General features: G+C 38.3%; 6 protein-coding genes across 16 annotated transcripts; 4 read left to right on the forward strand and 2 right to left on the reverse strand.

Annotated features, from left to right (window-relative positions):
• LOC18614614 lies at positions 248-3308 on the reverse strand. Its single transcript, XM_018122326.1, has 5 exons — positions 2731-3308; positions 2553-2622; positions 1556-1727; positions 1137-1280; positions 248-702 (listed from the first exon to the last, which is right to left on the reverse strand). Exons 1-5 carry the CDS (start codon positions 3303-3305, stop codon positions 443-445), a joined length of 1221 nt encoding a protein of 406 aa, XP_017977815.1. The 5' UTR covers positions 3306-3308; the 3' UTR covers positions 248-442.
• Positions 3542-7811, forward strand: LOC18614615 (tRNA-dihydrouridine(20/20a) synthase). 9 transcript variants are annotated; one of them, XM_018122287.1, is made up of 13 exons: positions 3542-3674; positions 4010-4252; positions 4341-4467; positions 4877-5004; positions 5116-5188; positions 5294-5396; positions 5578-5695; positions 5821-5902; positions 6371-6432; positions 6570-6642; positions 6736-6819; positions 7076-7156; positions 7490-7811. In XM_018122287.1, the coding sequence occupies exons 2-13, from the start codon at positions 4047-4049 to the stop codon at positions 7652-7654; spliced, it is 1302 nt and encodes a 433-aa protein (XP_017977776.1). In that variant the 5' UTR covers positions 3542-3674; positions 4010-4046; the 3' UTR covers positions 7655-7811. The 9 variants fall into 9 exon arrangements, with proteins under 9 accessions (XP_017977776.1, XP_017977781.1, XP_017977795.1 ...); XM_018122292.1 differs by having other exon boundaries at positions 5119-5188; XM_018122306.1 differs by having other exon boundaries at positions 4882-5004.
• LOC18614616 (photosystem II 5 kDa protein, chloroplastic) lies at positions 8312-8849 on the forward strand. Its single transcript, XM_007052448.2, has one exon. It carries the CDS (start codon positions 8385-8387, stop codon positions 8703-8705), a length of 321 nt encoding a protein of 106 aa, XP_007052510.2. The 5' UTR covers positions 8312-8384; the 3' UTR covers positions 8706-8849.
• LOC18614617 lies at positions 9002-13017 on the forward strand. Its single transcript, XM_007052449.2, has 3 exons — positions 9002-9634; positions 9975-10318; positions 10870-13017. The coding sequence occupies exons 1-3, from the start codon at positions 9403-9405 to the stop codon at positions 12757-12759; spliced, it is 2466 nt and encodes an 821-aa protein (XP_007052511.2). The 5' UTR covers positions 9002-9402; the 3' UTR covers positions 12760-13017.
• Positions 13319-17005, forward strand: LOC18614618 (actin-related protein 7). The gene is made up of 7 exons (XM_018122336.1): positions 13319-13659; positions 14315-14530; positions 14917-15058; positions 15431-15675; positions 15960-16143; positions 16365-16432; positions 16577-17005. Exons 1-7 carry the CDS (start codon positions 13582-13584, stop codon positions 16727-16729), a joined length of 1086 nt encoding a protein of 361 aa, XP_017977825.1. The 5' UTR covers positions 13319-13581; the 3' UTR covers positions 16730-17005.
• LOC18614620 (cytokinin riboside 5'-monophosphate phosphoribohydrolase LOG1) lies at positions 18679-20941 on the reverse strand. Of its 3 annotated transcripts, none has more exons than XM_007052453.2 (7): positions 20644-20941; positions 20372-20469; positions 20231-20261; positions 20012-20156; positions 19846-19916; positions 19609-19752; positions 18679-19464 (listed from the first exon to the last, which is right to left on the reverse strand). In XM_007052453.2, exons 1-7 carry the CDS (start codon positions 20773-20775, stop codon positions 19366-19368), a joined length of 720 nt encoding a protein of 239 aa, XP_007052515.1. In that variant the 5' UTR covers positions 20776-20941; the 3' UTR covers positions 18679-19365. The 3 variants fall into 3 exon arrangements, with proteins under 3 accessions (XP_007052515.1, XP_007052516.1, XP_017977837.1); XM_007052454.2 differs by having other exon boundaries at positions 20012-20111; positions 20644-20940; XM_018122348.1 differs by having other exon boundaries at positions 20012-20123; positions 20644-20940.

Here is a 21147-nt window from a genome sequence, read left to right on the forward strand (position 1 = left end):
GTTTACATGTGGCTCTCTCCTTTGCGCTTCTAACTACAATAAATCTAACCCTAGAGCATTTTCCCCCGAAAGCTCACAGAAGCTCATCTTCAGTTGCCCTTCTAACTGAAAATTGCAACCATTTCCAGATTACTTTCAGAACCGTGTATGAACGTATTTCCTAATGGTCCAAGTATAGCTTTATTCCTTCTACCAACTGTCCCTTTTCTTCAGTTTGAAGGATGCAAATAGTTTTGCTTTGCCATAATTTAAGAATGCTCATCTTCAACTAGAAACGGTGAAGCTACAGCGTACAGAAGTTCAGCCTTTAAAAGATTATGATTAGCTGGATTTCTATTGATGTTACTGGCAAATACGCCTAAGTAAAGAGAATTGAAAAAAAAAAAGTAAATAGAATTGAAAAGAAGGTATCATCATCTATGTTTCTTGGCAACTCCAATGATTATACAGGAGGTGGCGGCAAGTCCAATAGAAGCCAGAATCCAACACAATCATCTGAATCCAAGTCCTCTTGGATGGCGAGGAAATGTAATCCTCCACATGCCTTCTTTGCTTCTTCCCAAGCTTCAGCTTCACTTGTAGTTATGGGAGTCTTCTTATAAGTTGCATAAACATAGCGGGTAGAAATTCCAACAGATAGGATCAAGCAAGCACGAGCGGTGTCGGCCTCCACTGAACAGACTTCCAATCCATTCATCCAAGCTGCAGTAAGACATTTTGGTTGAGCCATAAATTTATTATGAAGAAAACCCCAGAATTGAACTGTGAATGCAGTAAATGAGAAAAAAAATATGAAGGCACATATGTTTCAGAGAGCTGATATTTGGTGAAGTATTGGTTTGGCTGACTGAGAGGCCAAGAGTTCAAATATCACCCCTTGCAAAAACAATTGTGAAAATTAAAAAGCATTTACAATTTGATCTTTAATGAATTGAAAGCAATCAATCTGATTCAATTGCAGATAATTTGATCAGTTGTGCTCAGTTTGATGGGTTTGCCAGAATGAAATGAAAGTTTGGGTGGCCTTGCGCAGGGATGGCTCCCACAGGGGCGATGCCATTATGAAACAGATGGATTAAACATGCTGCAGGATTGCTTAAATGGTAAATGAGGAAAGCAAAGAGATAATGATTAACCTGCCAATGGTTTTGCACGTGAAGATGCAACTGCAAGTCCTGGAATCAATGTCTTGTCATCAACTTCAATTCCCAGTAAATCCAAATCTAGACCAGCGCCAAACACAAATCTTTTGTCCAAGGACAAGATCTCCTCTCGAACCGCTAGAATAGAAAAGTGAAACCAGTTTCAACCAGAGAAGGATGACAAGAAAGCATATCGAACACTAATAACATTTTAGCTGAGAAACAGCTATGCTTCATTGCGAATAACAGGAAGAAGACTTCCACGGTCTGTCAATGCGTAGTATTTTAATACAAATGAAGTCAATAATGCGACACTATACGGACACATACAGTAAACAAATCTGTTGTTAAGAGGTTTATTGAAAATGTAAATCTTGTATTAGTTAACACGCCGTTGAGAATGGAAGATCTACCTGAAAAAGGTAACTGGACAAAAGCCCATTTTTCTCCAACTAAGTTCTCTGGAAGTTCCATTGGGAAAGGGTTATCTAATGTCAAAAGTGGCTTGGAACCTTTTTGAAAACCGGGATGACGCATATAGATCGTCTCGTAGCGTTCTTCCAACCAAAGAAGTAGTGATAGGCACTGAAAAAGGAAAACAACCATTGAACATACAGTATACATTACAACGTTTGTAACTATAAACTCAACTGAAACTTTATAGCAACAACCTGCAACTTGTAAGAAACCAAAAGATGTGCAATTCATACCAGTACATACAAGGAAATGCAAATTTGGCCATTGTGTTTGTCATATCTTCAGTTTTGTCAAAAGCAAAAACAGAGAATCATGAGGGTAAAGTAAGGTATTCAACTCCTAAAAGCCTTAATGTCAGGTTAGGAACCTGGGTAGTTTTTTGCAATTGCATGAAAGAAGATTAAGAGTACTATTTAGGTGAGAACATGACCTTTATTCTTTTATTTTTCTTAAAAAAGGAAATTAATCTGAGAAACTCCCAACTGCAATTTTTTTGCCTCGTCTATAAGAATGCTACAATTCCATTCTTGACACCATATATAAAAGTTACATGCTTCTATATTCTACATAAGAGTATCTGATATGGAAGAAACAATTTAAGGACTCTTGCGTTTATTTAAACCAGGATATTGCCCTCTCGAAATTGATAATTAAAATATGAAAAAAGGTGACCTTCGACTCAAAAATATCCTAGTTTTGCCCTGCAATGCGCAATTGATGTTCATACAACCTATATACTCACAATGTACATAGCTAACTATCTTTCTAGTCTAAAGATTGCTCTCTTTCCCCTTTCCTTATTCCCTCCATGAATCTGTACATGTATTTTCAAGAAACATGTAGCACAGCACTTCAAGCTAGCTGCTTAGACTTCAGATTTTTTGCACATCTCATGCTAAAGATTAAGCAGTGGTATAAGATCCAGAAACTCACCCGTTTGCTGGGCACCGGCTTTATGCCAAGTTCCCTACATGCCTTTGTAATTATCGTTTGCATTTGTGACCTATAAACCAACAAAAAGGAAATCAATCAAGAGCATTGATTATGATTAATATGCATACATGTAATCGTACATGGATATTTTGTATATCGAAAAGACCGTAAATTTGACCTGAAGAAGCGGACTTTTTCTGGCATAGGGACACCAAAATCCTCACTTATTGATACAATAGCATCCTTTAAAGTAATACTGTTGATGACATTGTTGGGAAAGTACTTTGTATACTGAAGAGAAAGTGAAGTGTCACACACTACGAGTTCCCATATCTTCTTGCCTCTGATATCAAGAATTGGCCTAGAGCAAAAATCCAGCTCCCACTCCGTAATGCTCAGGGGATCGGTGTCCGAGTCAAGATAGCTCAATTCTGAAGTTGGGTCATCTTCTTCATCGTCATCCAATTCAGCTTCGTTTGGCACTGACACTGAGCTTTCGGATATAGAGTTTTGTTTAAAATGGTGCTGCAGCTGTTGGTAGTTTTTAGATGAGAAGAGGAATGAGATGTTGCTGGATTTCGTCAGAAAGTGAGATTTGGAGATTGGTTTGTGGGATTGGAGAGCCGGGGATTTGATTCTAGTGGAATTGAAACTTAGAGTTGCCATGGAAAGCACTGTGAAAATGGTTAAAGAAGTGAAGATGATGGATGGTAGTTTTTCAGTTATAGGAGAACCACACATATCTGTTAGCATAATGGGCTGGGTTTGGATAGGGCGGCCTCCATCTTATGCTCATTTAAGCATTTGGGACTCGACTTCAAGAGGTAGTGGTTTGGGTCTGTTGGTGATTTGGTCTTTGGGGTTAGGTTGTTTGACTTTTTGAGCACTTGTTATGTTATTTGGGTTGCATCTTGGGTTTTCATGTTTGCGGGATTTTCATGGGCTTTTTCGTAGGAACGAACGAAAGGAGGATAAAACGGATGGCAGATGGCTTTTCTGTGAGCAGTGAGGATTCCAGGAGTCAGGACTCTTTTCTTCCCAACTCCCTCCCTGCTAAGCCTTCCAGCAGCCAACTATTACAAAAAAGGGACAAACCCAGAAAACCTATAGCTCCCATGTTATGTAAGTCCTGATCTCTCAACACCCCCATTACTTTTTTTGGTGTTTTAAGCCATTTACATGAGCTAATACTTGCCTGTCATCGCGTTGGTTAAATCTCTCTGCAAACCCGTTATTCTTAAAATATTACATATTTTTCTTTAGACATGAATTCTTGCTTTGTCTGTCAAAAAGTATTAATTCGTTCAATTTTCCTGATTTGGATTAGGTGTTTTTTTTTTCTTTTGAGCGACAAATTACTACCTAGTATATAGGATTGCCATGATGTGCGTGATAGCAAAAGTTGTAGCTTTTGTCGGTATATTTGAATGTATGATGTAGCTTCCTGTAATGGATAGGTACCTAAAGGAGCTGGCTTTGTCTGATTAAAAAAGGATGGTGAAGTTTTCAGCTTATTCTTTGATGATATCGTCATTTACACCTTTGCATTCTGTTACCCTGAAAAACCATCGCAGATTTTCTATAAATATACCTTACAACTATTCTACCAAAGCAAGGACCATTTCTTCTTATACTGAAAACGCTCAAATTCATACAGAAGACGCGATGGTTGCCAGGCGCTATCTTCCTCCTCTGTTTAGGTACATAATAGTAATATCTAGACTTTTTATTTTTATCTTCCACACACTCTATGGAATGAGAATCTGTTTTGGTTTCATTAATTTGCAGCGTGGCTCCCATGATGGAGTGGACTGATAATCATTATAGGACTCTGGCCCGCCTCATTTCAAAACATGCTTGGCTTTACACAGAGATGCTTGCAGCTGAAACTATTGTTTATCAGAAAGGGAATCTGGTAAGTTGTTGAAAGAAGACATGTCTTTTAAAGAACACTCTCCATATTACTATTTTTCTTTATCTTCTGTTTAGAGATGGTTGATATTGTGATGATGGACTTTACAACTTATCAATAGTTAAAAAAATAAAGAATTACAGGACTTGAGACAAAATCACTTTAGTTCATGTGTTGCATGACACATAGCTGGCAGTGGGGAATCTTAAATTGAAAGTCCTTAGATAAAAAAACAGAACACCAACAAAGATGGAAAGGAAGCAACAGGAATTCTTTAGATGTATGTTTGTTTGATTTTTCTGGTTGCATGTAGGCAACATATTTTGGTTGCTGAACTTTATGCTTTATATTACTAAAATATAAGTGTTAACAATTGCTGATTCTCTTGATTTCATTTTTTTTTCTTGCTCAGGACAGGTTCTTGGCATATTCACCAGAACAGCATCCTATTGTCCTTCAAATTGGTGGGAATAACTTAGAAAACTTGGCAAAAGCCACTGAACTTGCTAATGCTTACCACTATGATGAGATTAATTTCAAGTTTGTACAATTCTTTTACTTGATTTCATAGACATCCTTATATTTTGCAATTTTGCTCAACTAATGCATTTTCTTTTTTTTTTTTTGTCAATATTTTTCTTGCTATAAAAGCAGTTGTGGGTGTCCTAGTCCAAAAGTTGCAGGGCATGGTTGCTTTGGTGTTCGTCTTATGCTTGATCCAAAGGTTTGATAGCTATGCTGATAAAATTGTCAAAATGGCAAGCAGATTCAATTATGCTTTTCTTTGCCAATGTGCACTTACATGTTCAGTTTATAATTATAAGGAAAGTTTGTCGGAGAGGCCATGTCAGTCATTGCTGCCAATACAAATGTTCCTGTCAGTGTCAAATGCCGGATTGGTGTTGATGATCATGATTCATATAATGAGCTCTGTAAGTTCTTTCTGCCAATATTACCTGTTGAACAGGAACTAGCTCAGATTTTTGGGTCTTTTTTTTTTTTGTGTCTGTGTGCTTACTTTTATTTAGGAAAGGATTGTTCTTATCATTGTGTTTAGTGCTGACTGCTTCGTTGGATGCTAAGTCTTGCTTTCTTCTTCTTTCTCCTTTTCAGGTGATTTTATCTACAAGGTTTCTTCCCTATCACCAACTAGGCATTTCATCATACATTCACGGAAGGCTCTACTAAATGGCATTAGCCCAGCTGATAATCGAAGAATTCCTCCGCTGAAGTAGGCTTTTATTGAGCTTTAGATTTGTTTATATCAAACTGTTCAGTTATGTTACCTGTTGTTCAATATTAATGTACCACTATCTTTGAGATGAGCAATTGACCACTTGTATTTTCTGAATTCAGATATGAGTACTATTACGCTCTCTTGCGTGACTTTCCGGACTTGAAGTTTACAATAAACGGGGGCATAAATTCTGTTGTTGAGGTGAACCTTTATCAAACTAATCATTTATTTACTCTGGCAAACCTTAAGTATAATAAGTATGGTGTCCTGTATTGTTATTTGGTGATGCCATGAATGTCAATTAGGAAACATATTCTCGTATCTGTTTACACTATGATGAGAAGTTTTCCCTCCATGGATTCAAATTAAAGGAATTTTGCATTATTCCATTTGTGGATTTTATTACAATCTCGTACTGTAGTTGGTAATTACCATTAAATAACACATAGTTGCATCCTGGAAAATTGAGCTTGGTTTTTGCTAATGTGCTTTTCAACCCATTGGAGAACTGATAGGGGATGGCAAATTTCTGTAGAAAACAGAAATATTTTGTTTGGGTGTCTTAGAGTTACATTTGCTTTTGTCTTTAACTACCTTTGTTTGACATTGTTGTCATAATTCTTCTCAGCACATCTGTAACCTATTATTTGTGGACGTTTCAAATTGCAGGTAAATGCGGCATTAAGAGAAGGAGCTCATGGTGTTATGGTTGGACGTGCTGCATACAACTAGTATGTTTAATGCATCTTTTAATTTTTGTTGGCTATTGGGCGTTTGTTTTCCTATATTTATTAAGCTTTCTTTCTGATCTACTATTTTTGGCTAACTCTGAATTAGCTGAGTAAATGTTGTTTGGTGTCTTCAACAGCCCTTGGCAGACTTTGGGACATGTTGATACTGCAATATATGGTCAACCAAGTAGTGGTCTTACACGCCGCAAGGTTGGATGGAAAATTGCTGTCCTTAATTGATGCATTTTGCCCAATTTTGTCATTAAATTAATTTTGTCTTGCTGTTTACACTTCTACTTTTAGATCCTTGAACGATATCAAGAATATGGCGACTCTGTTTTGGGAAGAAATGGAAATAACAGACCTAATGTCCGAGAGGTGGCGAAGGTAGGCAATTTTGTCAGTTTCACATCATCGTTGCAATCGTCCTTGTTGTTCATGAGGAAGTATTGCTGTTAGTGGTCATTGTGGATGGTTTTCAAATCCTTCAGAAATATACCTGTTGTTATCACTATCTGTACTGATGTTGTTTTAGGTCATGTTTCTGGTTTGCTTATAGTTTATCATTATTTAAATATAGCATTTCTTTACCCTTTACCTTCATCCATAATGTATCTTTATGAATATGCTATAATATCTGCAGCCTCTGCTCAACCTTTTTTACTCAGAGCCTGGAAATAGTCTGTGGAAACGCAAAGCTGACTCTGCTTTCCAGCATTGCACGGTATGAAAATTGTTATAAGTCTTCTTACTTCTGCCTTTAGAAGAGTTACTACAGTTTTTCGAAACTTGTCTGGATAGTTTTGGCCTGAAAGGAATCTACAAACCTCTGCTACTTGAAGCTGATCAGGTTCTTTAGCTTCTATCAATTTTAGGGAATGCGCCTTCATTTATTTATTCAAAGAAGCTTCCTGAAACATTGAAATCCATAAATTCATGATTGGAATCCTTAAATTCTGAATGGCTAATACTTCAACTTTACTTTCCTATTGCATCCATCTAAATTCGCTCTTTAGCTACTGTGAAATGAAGTTTGACACAGTTTTTCTTATTGCAGACAATGAAATCCTTCTTTGAGGAAACGCTTGTGGCAATACCTGATTCAGTCTTGGATTCACCTATTGCGGGGGTACCATCTGGTCATGAAGATCTTTTTGCTAATGTACAAGGTTTACTGCCACCCCCATATAATGTAAGAGAACAAGAAGCAGTGTATGCTTAGATTTATCATGTCCTAAATTCCTTAGTTCCCAGTTGATATGTCTCAAATTGCAATTCATTTTTTTTGGAATACGACCTAATTGGTCCCATGTTACTATATGTATCAAAACATATAAATGATTAATTTAAAAAAATTTTGCTGTCATTCTTTATAGTGATTAGAATCACTTGGACATGTTCAGTCACTAGTATCTGTGTTTGTTTCACCTCCCCTGCTGTAGTCAGTTTTCTTTTGCTTTGTTGAGCATGCAGCAAAGTTGTGGTAGAGCCTATGTTTGTAAAAGTTAGACTATTGTAGCAATATTTCATGACGGTAGAAAGAGGGAAGACATTGCATTTCATTTGTTTTGGTACATATGGTTGATGCTGGCTTGTCCATGATCCTGTTTTTCTGGCCTGTACTTTCTCTGGCAGCAATAGGATGTGAATTCAATTCAATCTGAGGGATGAAAGAATAAATTAAGAAAAATGAGTTATCTGGAGAGAGAGGCAGGAGTTCTTTTAGTTGTTGGTCCCCATTTTCTGAAATTGGGAACCACCTAAGAGATTTCATGGCCACCACAGGTTTCTATATTGATAATTCGAATGATGTGGCACTCGAATATTGGTCCAAAATTTTCTTTCGATAAGGTCTCAGATTCGGGTGCTCCTAAACGAAGAATTTAACTAACATGAAACAAAAACTCCCTCAGAGTCAGAAACCCATTGGCACCTAAGCACCTGAAGAAAAAATGGCTTCGATCACCATGCCAGCATCATTCCTCGGCGCCACCAGCCTCACGAAAGGGTCTCCGAGAATTGCCCGCAGGAGACTCGTGGTTGCCAATGCTGCAAAAGGAGCTGAAGTGGAGAGAGTTAAGTTGAGTGGTGAGACCAAAAGAGAGTGCAACAATGGCAGGAGGGAGCTGATGTTTGCAGCTGCAGCTGCTGCAGTTTGCTCAGTTGCCGGGGTTGCAGCGGCAGACGAGCCCAAACCTGGCACCCCAGAGGCCAGGAAGGTGTATGCTCCTATTTGTGTCACCATGCCGACTGCTAGGATCTGTCACAAGTGAGGCACTGCTTTAGTCTGGCTGTGGCAGTGCTGAAAACCATGTACCTTGTTAGTGCTTGTAATTTTTATCTTGGGAGGTACTTAAAATCTAATTCAGTGCTTAATTTTGCCCGTTGATCGCAATGGATGAGACCAACTTTGTACTTGTTTTCTTCTTACATTGTTTTTGTTTTGATCACCCTGGTTAGAACTCACAACACCATGAGGCATGATCTCTGTCTGCCATGGATTCTGCAATCATGTGTCCTGGAAAAAACTGAAACTCACATTTCCAAGCACAACTTGGTATTAAACTGGCTCATGTCTGTCTGGTTCCATTTACGAGCCAAACAGCCATTGCAAGAGCCTGGAATTGTCAATGTTAACTGGCATTTCAATGACTTAAATTAAAGAAACTGGAATTCAATTCGGAGATTTTAATGATTATTATTCACAGAAAAATGATTCCCATCTCCCATATCCGTTACTACGAATGCGCTGCTAGTATCAACTAATATTGAGGTGGCAGAAGTGTAGCAGCTTGTGATACGAGATTGTCCTAAAAAAATCCCATAAATTACGACTTTATCACCTCCACGTTTCCATCCCTCGAAGGCAGGAAAGCCACTTTCTTTATTCTCTGTCACTCGCTTAAAGTCGCTTTCCGCGACGAAACAGATTTAGAAACCAAGGCAGTACTCAAAGACTCGATAAAAACCATGGAATCACTCCAAGACGACGACGCTTCTTGGAGCTCCTCCACCAACTGGTCAATCGCCGGTGGTTCTCTCCCTAGTTCCGTCACCTTCGAGTCATCGTTTGCGCCGCTCACCGACTCCGATGAATATGAACACGACATCCATGATCCTAGCGCTGTCGGCTCCACTCCTAAATCCCCCCTTATCTTGTGCCCTACTTCACCTGATTCCACCACCCCCTGCGAGATCACCAGTAAGTCCTTCAAAGATTTACCATGATTCTATCTATTATATCTCCCATTCAGTAATTTCAGCTTTTTTTTCTTTTTTATATGAAAATTTCTGACTTTGACCAAAAAAAAAAAAACTGTTAGCGTGCAACATGATCTTACTGGATTATTGGGTTTTCCTTTTTGTGGTGAAATATTCAGCATTTTGAAGTTAAGATCAGTGAAGTGACTTGTTCTTCTTGAATTTAATTGTTTTAATTTGATGGTTAAATTCAAACAAAGATAAAGAATTTGTACAAATATCCCTTTTGTCCAAATTCTTGTATTCCTTACTCACGTTGTGTGAATCATCTTATGCTGCAGTTGCTTTTGCTCAAAAACAAGAAGTGCGACAGGTTTATGTCCGAAGTACTGCTCGAGTATACGAAATATACCATGCTCCTAAACATCAGGGCAGCAATGAGTATCTCTGTACTGTTCGCTGCGGTATTGCCTCCAGAGAGGAAGAGGTGCTTCATGCAGCCAATCTCGATGAAGCTGCTTTGGCACATCTAAAGGGAGCCAATAAAGAGTTGGATGAAAAGAGACTAAAAAATGACAGCAATTCAAACTCGAACGAAGATGATTGGGTTGAAGTGAAAGCTCCTGATACTCCTGTGCTTGATAGTGGAAGCAGTGTGCCATCAAATTTTAGTGTGAGCGCACAGGTGAAAATTTTTTTACTTGCAGATTCATCCAAGCAAAGCTCCCTTCGTTCCCCTTTTTCTTATGGTGTTAACTGCTTGTTCTTGGTAATTTCAAAAGAAAAAAAATGCTCATCTTTTTAACCTATTTCCATGCAATTGGAGAAACTAATTTGTATCAACTATGAGAGGAAACTGCAGGTGAAACTGGGGCGAAAACTATTAAGAGCTTATATCTTTATACATGTTCAAAAGATTAGAATCGAGAAGCAATAATGGAATGGTTAAGAACTAAAGAAAAAAATGGGTCAAAGAAATGTAACATTAACAAGGCAAGTTGACTTTCTCAACTTCAAAGCATGAGTAGTTTTAATTTTCAGGAGTTAGTTTGGAACATAGTTGCAACATGGAAATCTTAGTTTTAAGGGGAAAATAGGAACTTGAGAATAGTCCTTTCCTCCCCCTCTTCTTTTTCTCTCCTTTCCAAACAGGAGACTATCACAAGAGTCACAGTTAGACATAGAGTCATAGTTGTGTCTTTATTTAATCCATTGCTGATTGGTGAAAACGTTCAGGATTTATATGAAGCTACTGCTGAGATCAATGATGCAAACCCCTGCATGTCTATTACTCTCCGCTTGCTTTCACTTCAGAATAAAGGCTGTGTATGTGTTGATGAACTCTACGTGTTTGGTGATCCTGTTGAATCAGATGATTCAGAAAATGAAGTGGGTCAGATGGGAAGTGCAGGTGGAAGTTCTCTTATGGCCATGCTTGCTCCGACACTTTTGCAGTTATCTAAAACAGCATGTCTTCGCCAAATACAAAATGAAGACAGTTTTGGCGCAAAGGAGAACGAAAAAACACAGGAAAATGGGCCAAAGACCATTGAACCATTAAATTGTGCAAACGAAATCCCGCAAGAAGGAAGACCCGGTTTAGCCAATCAGCAGGAATCAATTGCAGCAACAATTGAACTAAATCGACATGAGATCCCCCCACAACTTAAAGATGGAGAGGCCAAGGGCGATTTATCATGTGGGCATATTGAAAAATTCCTGGAACATCTTGTTTCTCGAGTCAGCAGAGTAGAAGGTCTCTTATTGAAGTTTGAAGAGAACATGCTAAAGCCCATAAGCAGTATTGATGCAAGGCTCCAGCGAGTAGAGCAGCAGCTTGAAGAACTCACTAAGAAGCCTAAGAATTCTGAATTGCCGTCTTGCACAAGATATTCTGCCCCTGAATTTTCATGCCACGATTCAGATAATTACACTCCTTATAACATTGGAAATGAATCTTCCTGCGATGATCTGTGTGAATCACGTGAGAAGGATTTTTCCTCATCTCTCCAATGTGATGAAATCATTTATTCAGTAAATGCTACTCAGTCATTCCCAAGTCTTGTAGTCACTGCTCCTGAATTTTCTAATGCTGATGATGAGGAAGATGATCATGCATCAAAAATTGATTCTCCTAAGGATAAACCAAAGCAGACTATGTCAATTGATGATGCATTAGCATCTGCCCTTGCCAGCTTCCTGTCTTCAACTTCAATTGAGCCTCAAAAATATACTCAAGCTCTTACTGTAAAAGCCCCTGATTTTTCAAATGAAGAAGACGGTAGCAGTGACAAAAAGGTGTCACCGAAATCACATTTTGGAGTAACATCTGAATCTTGCAGTCTTGACACAAGTGATGGGATGGATTCTACTATAGCATCAGTGTCCTCCAACTGTCCTTCAGAGAGAATAGTGAAGGCGACATGCTCTCTTAATGACCATGATTCTGAGCAAACAATTAAAGAAGTTGTTGAAGACTGTGAAGGACAAGTTACTTGGCATGGCACAGTGGACTGCATAGTTTCTTCAGCCAGACATGATTTGCACCAGATAGCAGGGGACGTGGGAAATGGGGAAGTTAGCAGTGGAACAAGCAAAACTTTGGTTCTTGATGAAGCTGATATTCTGAATCAATTCCTTGAAAATCATGTTGATGATGGTTCTGGTGCTGATGAGGAAGGAGTTCCTGGAGACACAGAAATTAAAGCAGAAGTCACCAAACAAGGTCTTCATGAAGAATTTCTGCAGAATGTTCTGGAATTATCGTATTCTTCTTCGGTAGTGGATTTTGAAAGTCCAATCCTGGATGTAAAGTTTACTTCTCAAGACAACTCCAATGACAAGTCTCCCCTTGAAGCCCTTTTGTTTGACATCAGTGACATGCCATTCACAGATAATGGTACTTCTTGCTCCAAGAAAAGTGATGATGGTTCTCAAGCTGGTGAAGACTTCAACTTAATTTCAGTAGGGGATGGGGAGCCAGCATGTCCTGCAACTGATGGTCATTTCTCCGTGGATTTGGATGGTGACGGTTTAAGCAGTATGCCTTTGAATTTGGAGGTCAAATACCTGGAGGATTATCATGCATGCACCAACCAGGAACTTTCGACAGCAAGTCTAATATGAAAGAGAAATGCTACTTTTGTGTCCTAATATCTTGTAACTAATCTGGTTTTCAGTTTACTCTCATTGAATCTTAATCTTGATTGTTAATCAGTGTATAGGTAGTAGCTTACTTGAAAATGCAGATTGATGGGGTTGGTAAACAGGAACTGGTTGAGAATTCTATGCTTAGCCGCCTTCTGGTTGGTGCATAAGGGTATAATTGTGGGTATGATGGATCATGGAGGATTAACACGGGATAGATTCTCTGCTTTCTGCTTATTTCTCTCCTTTGTTGGTACACTGTTTTCTTTATCTTTTAATGCATTTATACACTCATATACGTTCTTTCAAGAAATTATATTTCCTTTAGTCTACCCTTGTGACGGTCTGAAGAGATTCCTCTTTAATCAATCCAAGCTTTACCATTACAAAGACGTATTTGAGGATAACACTATTACTGCTCATAGTAAAAAGCTAAGTCGTTACAAGAAAGAATAGTTAACCCCATTTTCTAACAAAGTGTAAAGAGAGTTTATTTATTTACAAAAATAATAATATAAATAAATAGATTTTAAACGAGGAGGGAGGATACCATTGCCCGCTAAGAAGAAAAAAGGCTACCCAGTAGACAGTAGGACTAGTAACAGACAAAGCCCCGCTCGTGCATTTCCAAAGTGCTTTAGCCATTTTGAAAGCGAAGAGCTTTAAGCCTTCAACAGATTGATAAACCCTCTGACTACAACCCCAACACCAAATCTAGGGTTTTTCCCAACACATACATCTCTGTCTCTCTGTCTGCAGATTGATAATTAGGGTTTACGTTTTGGGGCACGTCGTGGCCAAATGGAGGCGGCAGTGGTCGATGCTGGCTCCAAGCTTCTCAAGGCGGGACCCGCGATCCCAGATCAGGCTCCGTCCATGGTATGTTTCTTCAACACCTCGCTTCGAATAGGTAAAGAAACACCAAACGAGGAAAATTGAAAAAACAAGTAGAATTGTTTCTGAGAAAAGTCTAAGGGGACGTTGAGACCAGTTCCTGAACGGAAAAATTACAGAAGAAAGAGACAAAAACTAAAACTATTGTGCTGTTCCTATCAGTTGGAACAATTGAATTTCATGGTTTGTGTGACTCCGTCTTTATAATCATGGGAATTCTTGCAGAATACAGCATTTTCATGATGCTGTCAACTTTAACGTTTTACTCACTTGGTTTTGCGGATATTGTTGAAGGATAAATCATGTCTTATACTGTATTAGAGTGTGTGTAAAAAATTAAAAAAAAAAGTTTATGGACTCGTGTCATCAAGCGTGCTACTAGTTTTTAGTTTCTTTGGGGTGGCAATGTTGAATTTCCTTTTATTGTATGGGAGATTTTGGATTTCTTCCTCTCTGAGCCTTGACATGAAAGGAAAGTCGTTGAAACCTTGCTCTCTTTCTCTCTCTACTCCTTTAATCTCTTTCTTTTAGAAGGTTTGAATAAGTGTTGCGTCTTCTCTTAATTTTGTGTTTTCATTTTGGTTGAATTACTTGTACGGGTGTGAGGTATGGCAATTTTAATTCTTTAAATTGTGGTCAGATAATTCCTACTCAAATGAAACGCATGCTTGAAGATGGATCCTCAGCTGATAATTCAATGTTTGAAGATGTCACAATTGATCCTGTTGTGCGAGGATTCATTAGAGACTGGGATGCCATGGAAGATTTGTTGCACCATGTTCTATACACTGGCCTTGGATGGGAAGTTGGGAATGAAGGACAAATATTGTTTACAGATCCACTTGGTACTCCCAAGGTTGGCCACCTTATCTTTTTCATTCTATTCTTGCTGATCGTCAAGTTGATCTTTTTCTGACTAAAGGAAAGTATCGAACAGCATGCAGTTCGATCAAAGGTTATGTTTGCCTATTCTTGAGAAAAATAGACAATTGTAGTTTTAGGCTAAATGCAGATTTCATTTACCTGCTGTAATCCCTCATTAACTGGCTTTTAATTAGTAGAAGGGATTTGGTAACTGTTAAACCCTTTTGTAGTACCTCCTCATTTTCCCTGCCATGCCCATTTTACTTTTGTCCTAACATTCTGGCCAAATCTATTATTCTTTGAGGTTGATTACCATGTGAATAAATGCTGTAAAATTATTATACTTTATGTTTCTCCTTATAACTAATTATTTTCCAGGCTGTCAGAGAACAACTGGTGCAGTTGCTATTCGAAACTTTTAATGTCTCGGGATTTTATGCATCAGAGCAAGCAGTATTATCTCTGTATGCTGTTGGGCGTATCTCAGGTTGTACTGTTGATATTGGTCATGGGAAGATAGGTATGTGCATGAATGCATTGAAGCATGTGAGGTTTAATATTTTGGGTGCTTGGTTCTATACTCGTGTGTGTAATGGGCAAGTTAAAATCTTTTTACTCATATCAGAAAATATAAGACCAGCAGGATAACAAGTATTGAGCTCTTTCACAAATTCATAACAAAATAAATAACGGCCTTGAACATTGAGTAATTACAGGAAGTGAAAATAAAATATCTTACTGGTGAGGTATTTAGCATACCTCATAGAGTTAGAATTTAGTTGTGGACAATAGATCAGGAATCAGTTATACTTGGCTTTAAGCTGCAAAGGCTTTTTCTTATTAATGTTATTGATTTTCTGTTGTGCCATGTGGTCTTTGCCCTTGTCAACAGACATAGCTCCGGTACTTGAAGGTGCTGTCCAACACATTGCCTCAAGAAGATTTGAAATTGGAGGTATTGATTTGACAAAGTTACTTGCTCAAGAACTGGGTAAATCCAATCCTATGGTAAACTTCAGCTTCTCAGATGTTGAGAAATTAAAAGAGCAGTTCTCATGTTGTGCTGAAGATGAACTTGCTTATGACAGAACCCTTAAATCATGTGAGACAGAGGAACATACCCTGCCTGATGGACAGGTTTGTTTTTTCTTTTTTGGTTTATTTTCCCCCTTGTTTAAGTTCCTGATTTTTATCAAAGTCCTTAATCTTACCTTGGGCCTCCTTAAAGTTTGCTGGCTCAATATCTCTCATATTATAATTTGGAGTATGTAGAAGATTGACATAAGCAGTTAATGGCTGTTATAAATTTGCATATCATACATAAGAAAAAGAAGATGAATGTTCTTAATGTGGTGCATCTGCATTTAGGATCTCCGAGTTGTTCTGTTTTTTATTGTAATACTTTTCAAATGTCAATTCAGGTGATAAGAATTGGAAGAGAAAGATTTACTGTTGGTGAGGCATTGTTTCAACCATCTATTTTGGGTTTAGAAGCTCATGGAATTGTTGAGCAGCTTGTTCGTAGTATTTCAACAGTTTCTTCTGAGAACCAGAAGCAACTGCTAGAAAATACTGTCCTTTGTGGTGGGACTACTTCTATGACTGGTAAGAATCATATCTTTTGATCCTTCTGATGTTTGGATAATGAACGAGGGTTAGTTTTGGATTGATTTAAGAGAATTGTCAATAATATGTTGCATAGGCATGCTCTTAGCAATGACATATGTTTCATTAGAATTTTAGGTGTAGTTGCTTTGATGTTAATATGTTGCATGTTGACTATTTGCTTCACCGCTGTTAACTTGTTTTACCTCTGCTTACTGCAGGTTTTGAAGATAGGTTCCAGAAGGAAGCAAGCCTGTGCTCATCAGCTATCCGTCCTTCACTAGTAAAGGTAATCTATTATGTGACCAGGTGAATTAATGCCATATTTGGCAATTCTCACATGGTGAACGAATGGGGCAAAATACATCAGTCTAAATATGTATAACTTGCTTTCTAATTGGTTGTGTTAATCTTTCTTAGTTTATGTTTGCAGCCTCCAGAATATATGCCAGAGAATTTGACAGTGTACTCAGCATGGGTGGGAGGTGCAATTCTTGCTAAAGTGGTGTTTCCACAAAATCAGCATGTAACAAAGGCAGATTATGATGAGACTGGCCCTTCTGTTGTTCATCGAAAGTGTTTTTGATTAATTTTACCTAAGTGAGCTAAGTTCTTGTTCGCAGCTTTCTGTCTGTAGTATATTAGGATACTAATGGCAGTAGAAAAACCAGGAATTGAAATTTGTGTTAACTGAGAAAGAAAATTGCACGCTTATGTTACTGATATCAGTGTAGGTGACTCAGTATTTTTTTAATTTCAAGGATCAGCATTTCCTTGGCTTGCAGCAATTGAACAAGTTAATCAGAATTGTTTTGTGCTACCTTCATTACGGTGGACCTAATTGATATATCCTCTACTTATATATGTTTCTTTTTGCCTTTAATTTATATTATGGAGGGCCTGATTTATATGATTGTGAAAAATCCCTTAAATGTATCTATCTGTTGTCCCAACAATTTCTAGTCATTCTTATACAATTAGTTTTCTAATTGAAAACAAAGGAAGAACAATGTCTGAAGGGATTGATTGAATGCTTTTGCAGCTGTTTTCCTTGTCTCAATCACTAAGGACATTTCAGTCTCTTCCCATATCCATTGCCTTAGTGAATTGACCCCGTTCCCTACTTGCAAGTCAGGCAGGACATCAGCTTAAAGAACTGCAGGCACTTATAGGTTAGCTGATGGTTGGTGTGTGCACGATCGCAACTAGCTATAGTGAGCCGAGGAACTGTTCGATCATGAGAACCATAATTACTAAGGTGAAAGACTTGAATTCATTTTGCCTCGAATGATTTTGTAGAGATTGTGGTGCAATTTTTCCGCAGGCTGAGACAATCTTTCGCACTCATGACTACGAGGCTATTGATAACGATAGTGCTCTGCTAATGGTGCCCGTACTTGAGTCCACATCACCTAGTTATGATCCTGATTCTCTATGAACGGTTCAAGTGATGTACTGAGTTGGAACTCTTCACGAGTCATGACAGAGCTCATCTGGCTTTGTTAGTACCATCCTACATCACCTTTGCCAACTTCGTCCGTCTTATTCATAATCGATTGGCTCCAAGGCCCCATTGGAACTTCTTTCCTACTCTTTCTGACTCTTTGTTCCTTGCTAAGATGCGGTTAACTTCTCTTCCACGTTTATTCTTCCTATGGGGCGTTAAGGACAAGTCGAAGAAAAGATGGCCCGAGGTTTGTTAATGGTACAAAAATAAACCTCCATGCTTTCTTCTCCCCTTGGACTCCACCTGCAATTTGGGATTCAAGACTTTACGTTTTATGAAGCATTTAGATTGATTGATTGAGGGACGAAACAAGCCAGATAACTTAGAAGGAAATGCACCAAGAGAACTTTAAAATCACTAGGATCGCACTTTGATTCCAGAAGGTTCCCCCCAAAAATACTAACTAAACACAACTTTGTTGTATCCTAGTTTACTTTTCACATAAACTTGGAAAAAGGGGGGAAGACTCATTTGTTCATGTACAACATTGTCAGAAGAAGCATCGAAGCATCCATTGGACTTGGGGTAGGTGGTGAAGGTGTGAAACAAGTTGGGTTAAGTTTCAGATTTGGTTTTTGCCTGTTAGAAATGACAGCAAAAAAGTGTCCAAATAATGAATGGTGGATTTCAGCTTGCTATTTTGGCAGCATGTTTTTCTATCCTGCTGGACATCAAGAAACTGGAGTTCAAAGCCCCAAAGCTTCAGCTGAACCAGACATTTTTGACGTTTTAAATTACAACTTGAATAGGTTCTTTACTACCCATTAGTATCTCAACGTTTCAATCCCCAAAAGTGAACATTTCGAAATCTGACAATCTGTTATGTTCACTCTCACTCTTCATAGGCATCTGCTCTGTTTCCAAGGAGGTTCTTGCGGGGGCTATGCTCCCGAGGGGCTGTCCTGTTTTCTAAAGTTATTTCTAATCGAATGCCTGTTTCATAACCAAAATGTGATCAGATTCTTGGTCACTTCTTCATGTTTGAGTCAGATTCTTAACAACGAGATTTGGCTGCATTATCAAGAAGGCAAAAGGAAAACACTACTCCGATTGTCAATTTGTTAGATCATAGAGGTTTAAAAGGCTCTAAGGGGAAAAAAACACACCCAAAACAAATGTGATTGATGCCAATTATTTAATGGGACCCAAGCCTACAGAGCCACAGCGAACTATCAACCCAAAATCCAAAGGCTTCCCATCCGCACGTCAGAATCTGATTCATAACTTGCCCCACACAGCAAGATATAAAAGCAAGTGGACAAAGACTTGACTCACGGCATCCCGAGCCTAAGAAAGGAAAAATAATCCCCAGAAAACTACAACCATCTATGCTTCTCTCTTCTCTTTGCCCCACCCCACCTTGCCTCAAGCCAAATTGCAGGCTTTTTTTTATACAAGTCAATGGCCATAACAGAGGGAAAGAAAAATGATGAGTGCTTTTAAGGGTTTTTTTTTAGAATTTCCCACAATGGATTCAAAGGAGCTGCAACATATTAATTATATATATATCAGAATGATTCATGTCTATAAAGGGTAATTATGATTCAGGATCTCAGGATTTTCCCACCAGGAATGAGAAAGAGAGAGATTGGCTGCCTTTGCTGTCATATTCTTTTGATCAATATGGAACTACACCTATATATATATATATATATAGATATAGATATAGATATAGATATATCTTAATTATGCATATAGAGATTGCTGATTAATATCTAAGAGCTTAGGGGTTCCCCGCTTCCAGTAGACTCTGATAGTTGGTCCACTTCCCAACTTTGTCTGGGTGCAACCTTGTCATGCACTGGCGCGTACTCCTGCAAATTAACAAAGCATCCCTTACTGCGTCCTCAATTTTGTTCTGTCATCGTCTCCAATAATTCAACACAAAATGTTTGCAAAATATCATAAACACTAGTGAAATCAACAGCATTTTTTTCTTTACATAAGATATGTTATACCTCCATTTTCCTGATAAGTTCTTCGGCTGTATCTGCAATAACCACAATATGTCTCGCAGAACTGTCAATGAAGCCTTCTTCAACTCCCTTGTCAAATAAATCAAGCAAGCAGTTGTAATACCCGTCGACGTTCAACAATCCAACCTGTTAGAGAATTCAAAATCAGATGAAAACACCCATAGATTTCTTTATTTTAAATTGCAAGAAATAATAAAAGAAAGGGAGGACCAAACGTACGGGCTTCTCATGGATTCCTAACTGAGACCAGGTTATCATCTCTAACAGCTCTTCCATGGTACCATAACCTCCTGAGCACGTTACAGTTTTGATTCAAGTTTGTTTAAAGAAACTTTTTACTAATACAGTTATCCGAGAAATATGGGAAATTTATAGGAAAGATCACCAGGAAGTGCAATGAAAGCTTCAGCATGTTTTGCCATTTCTGACTTTCTTTGATGCATGTCTGCAACTGTTTTCAATTCTCCAACAGTTTCCCCGGATATCTGCAATGAAGTCTTTTTTTTCCTTTTTAAGTGAATAGCTTTCACCTTCATTTTTTGAGAGGCAAAAATTAAGTAAAGCATGCAAAATGAGGAATAATGGAATATAGGCAGTATAGTACCTCTTGGGGCAAAAGAGCTCTAGGAATCACTCTACAGGAACCCAAAAGGAAAATAGGTAAAATTTTCCCACAAGACCGCAAAGAGGATATTTATACATATACATACTGATAGACATGCAAGTTCAGAAATAAAAGGTGTACCCAAGTACATGACAACCACCGTTAAAGACAGTCTGAGAGATCAATCCCATTAGACCTACACTTCCTCCACCATAGACCAAATCAATCTTTCTTTCTACCTAGGGTCAAAGAAACATCAATCAATATACACATGATCAGATGTCAAAGCATGTACGAGAGTGGTTGGAATATACATGCATGCAAAATCTCTCCTAAGCTTTGAGGACATGGAAAATTAATGAAACAAATGAAAGAATTTCCTGGTTGGAACATTAGTATGGTTAGAGTGCTACCAGCTGTTTACCAAGCTCGAGAGCTGCATCACCGAAAGAAGCCTTGTATCCAGCATTACTACCACAGAAAACGCATATTTTCTTGAACCTCCTTTTCATTTCATTTGCGGTGGATGTTCCTTCTCTTTCCATTTCTCCCAGAAGGTTGTGTGCAAAGAAAAGAGTAGAAAAAGAAATGATATGTGAGAAAGAGACACAGGGAACTACAAATGCAGAAGAGATCAGTGTTTGAAGGAAGCAGATGGAGACACCCCTGCTTCTGAACCTCTAACCCCTTTTATCACAATCATTCACGAACACTTCCTTTTGTCTGGTTAAACAGTTACCTTTATGTTGGAGAAGAGCCCAACAAAAGCCCATCTCCATCCTTTACCTTCCCTCTAAGTAATCATTCCCCCCCTTCTCTCTCTCCCCGATAAACCGTTTTTTAGTAATTTAGAATCCTGAATTTAGCCATGCCCTTACCATTTTTGTCCATATGTCAATCATAACACTTGCATCTTG

This window comes from Theobroma cacao, chromosome 1 (assembly GCF_000208745.1).
Source record: "Theobroma cacao cultivar B97-61/B2 chromosome 1, Criollo_cocoa_genome_V2, whole genome shotgun sequence".
In the NCBI taxonomy this organism is placed as follows: Eukaryota; Viridiplantae; Streptophyta; class Magnoliopsida; order Malvales; family Malvaceae; genus Theobroma; species Theobroma cacao.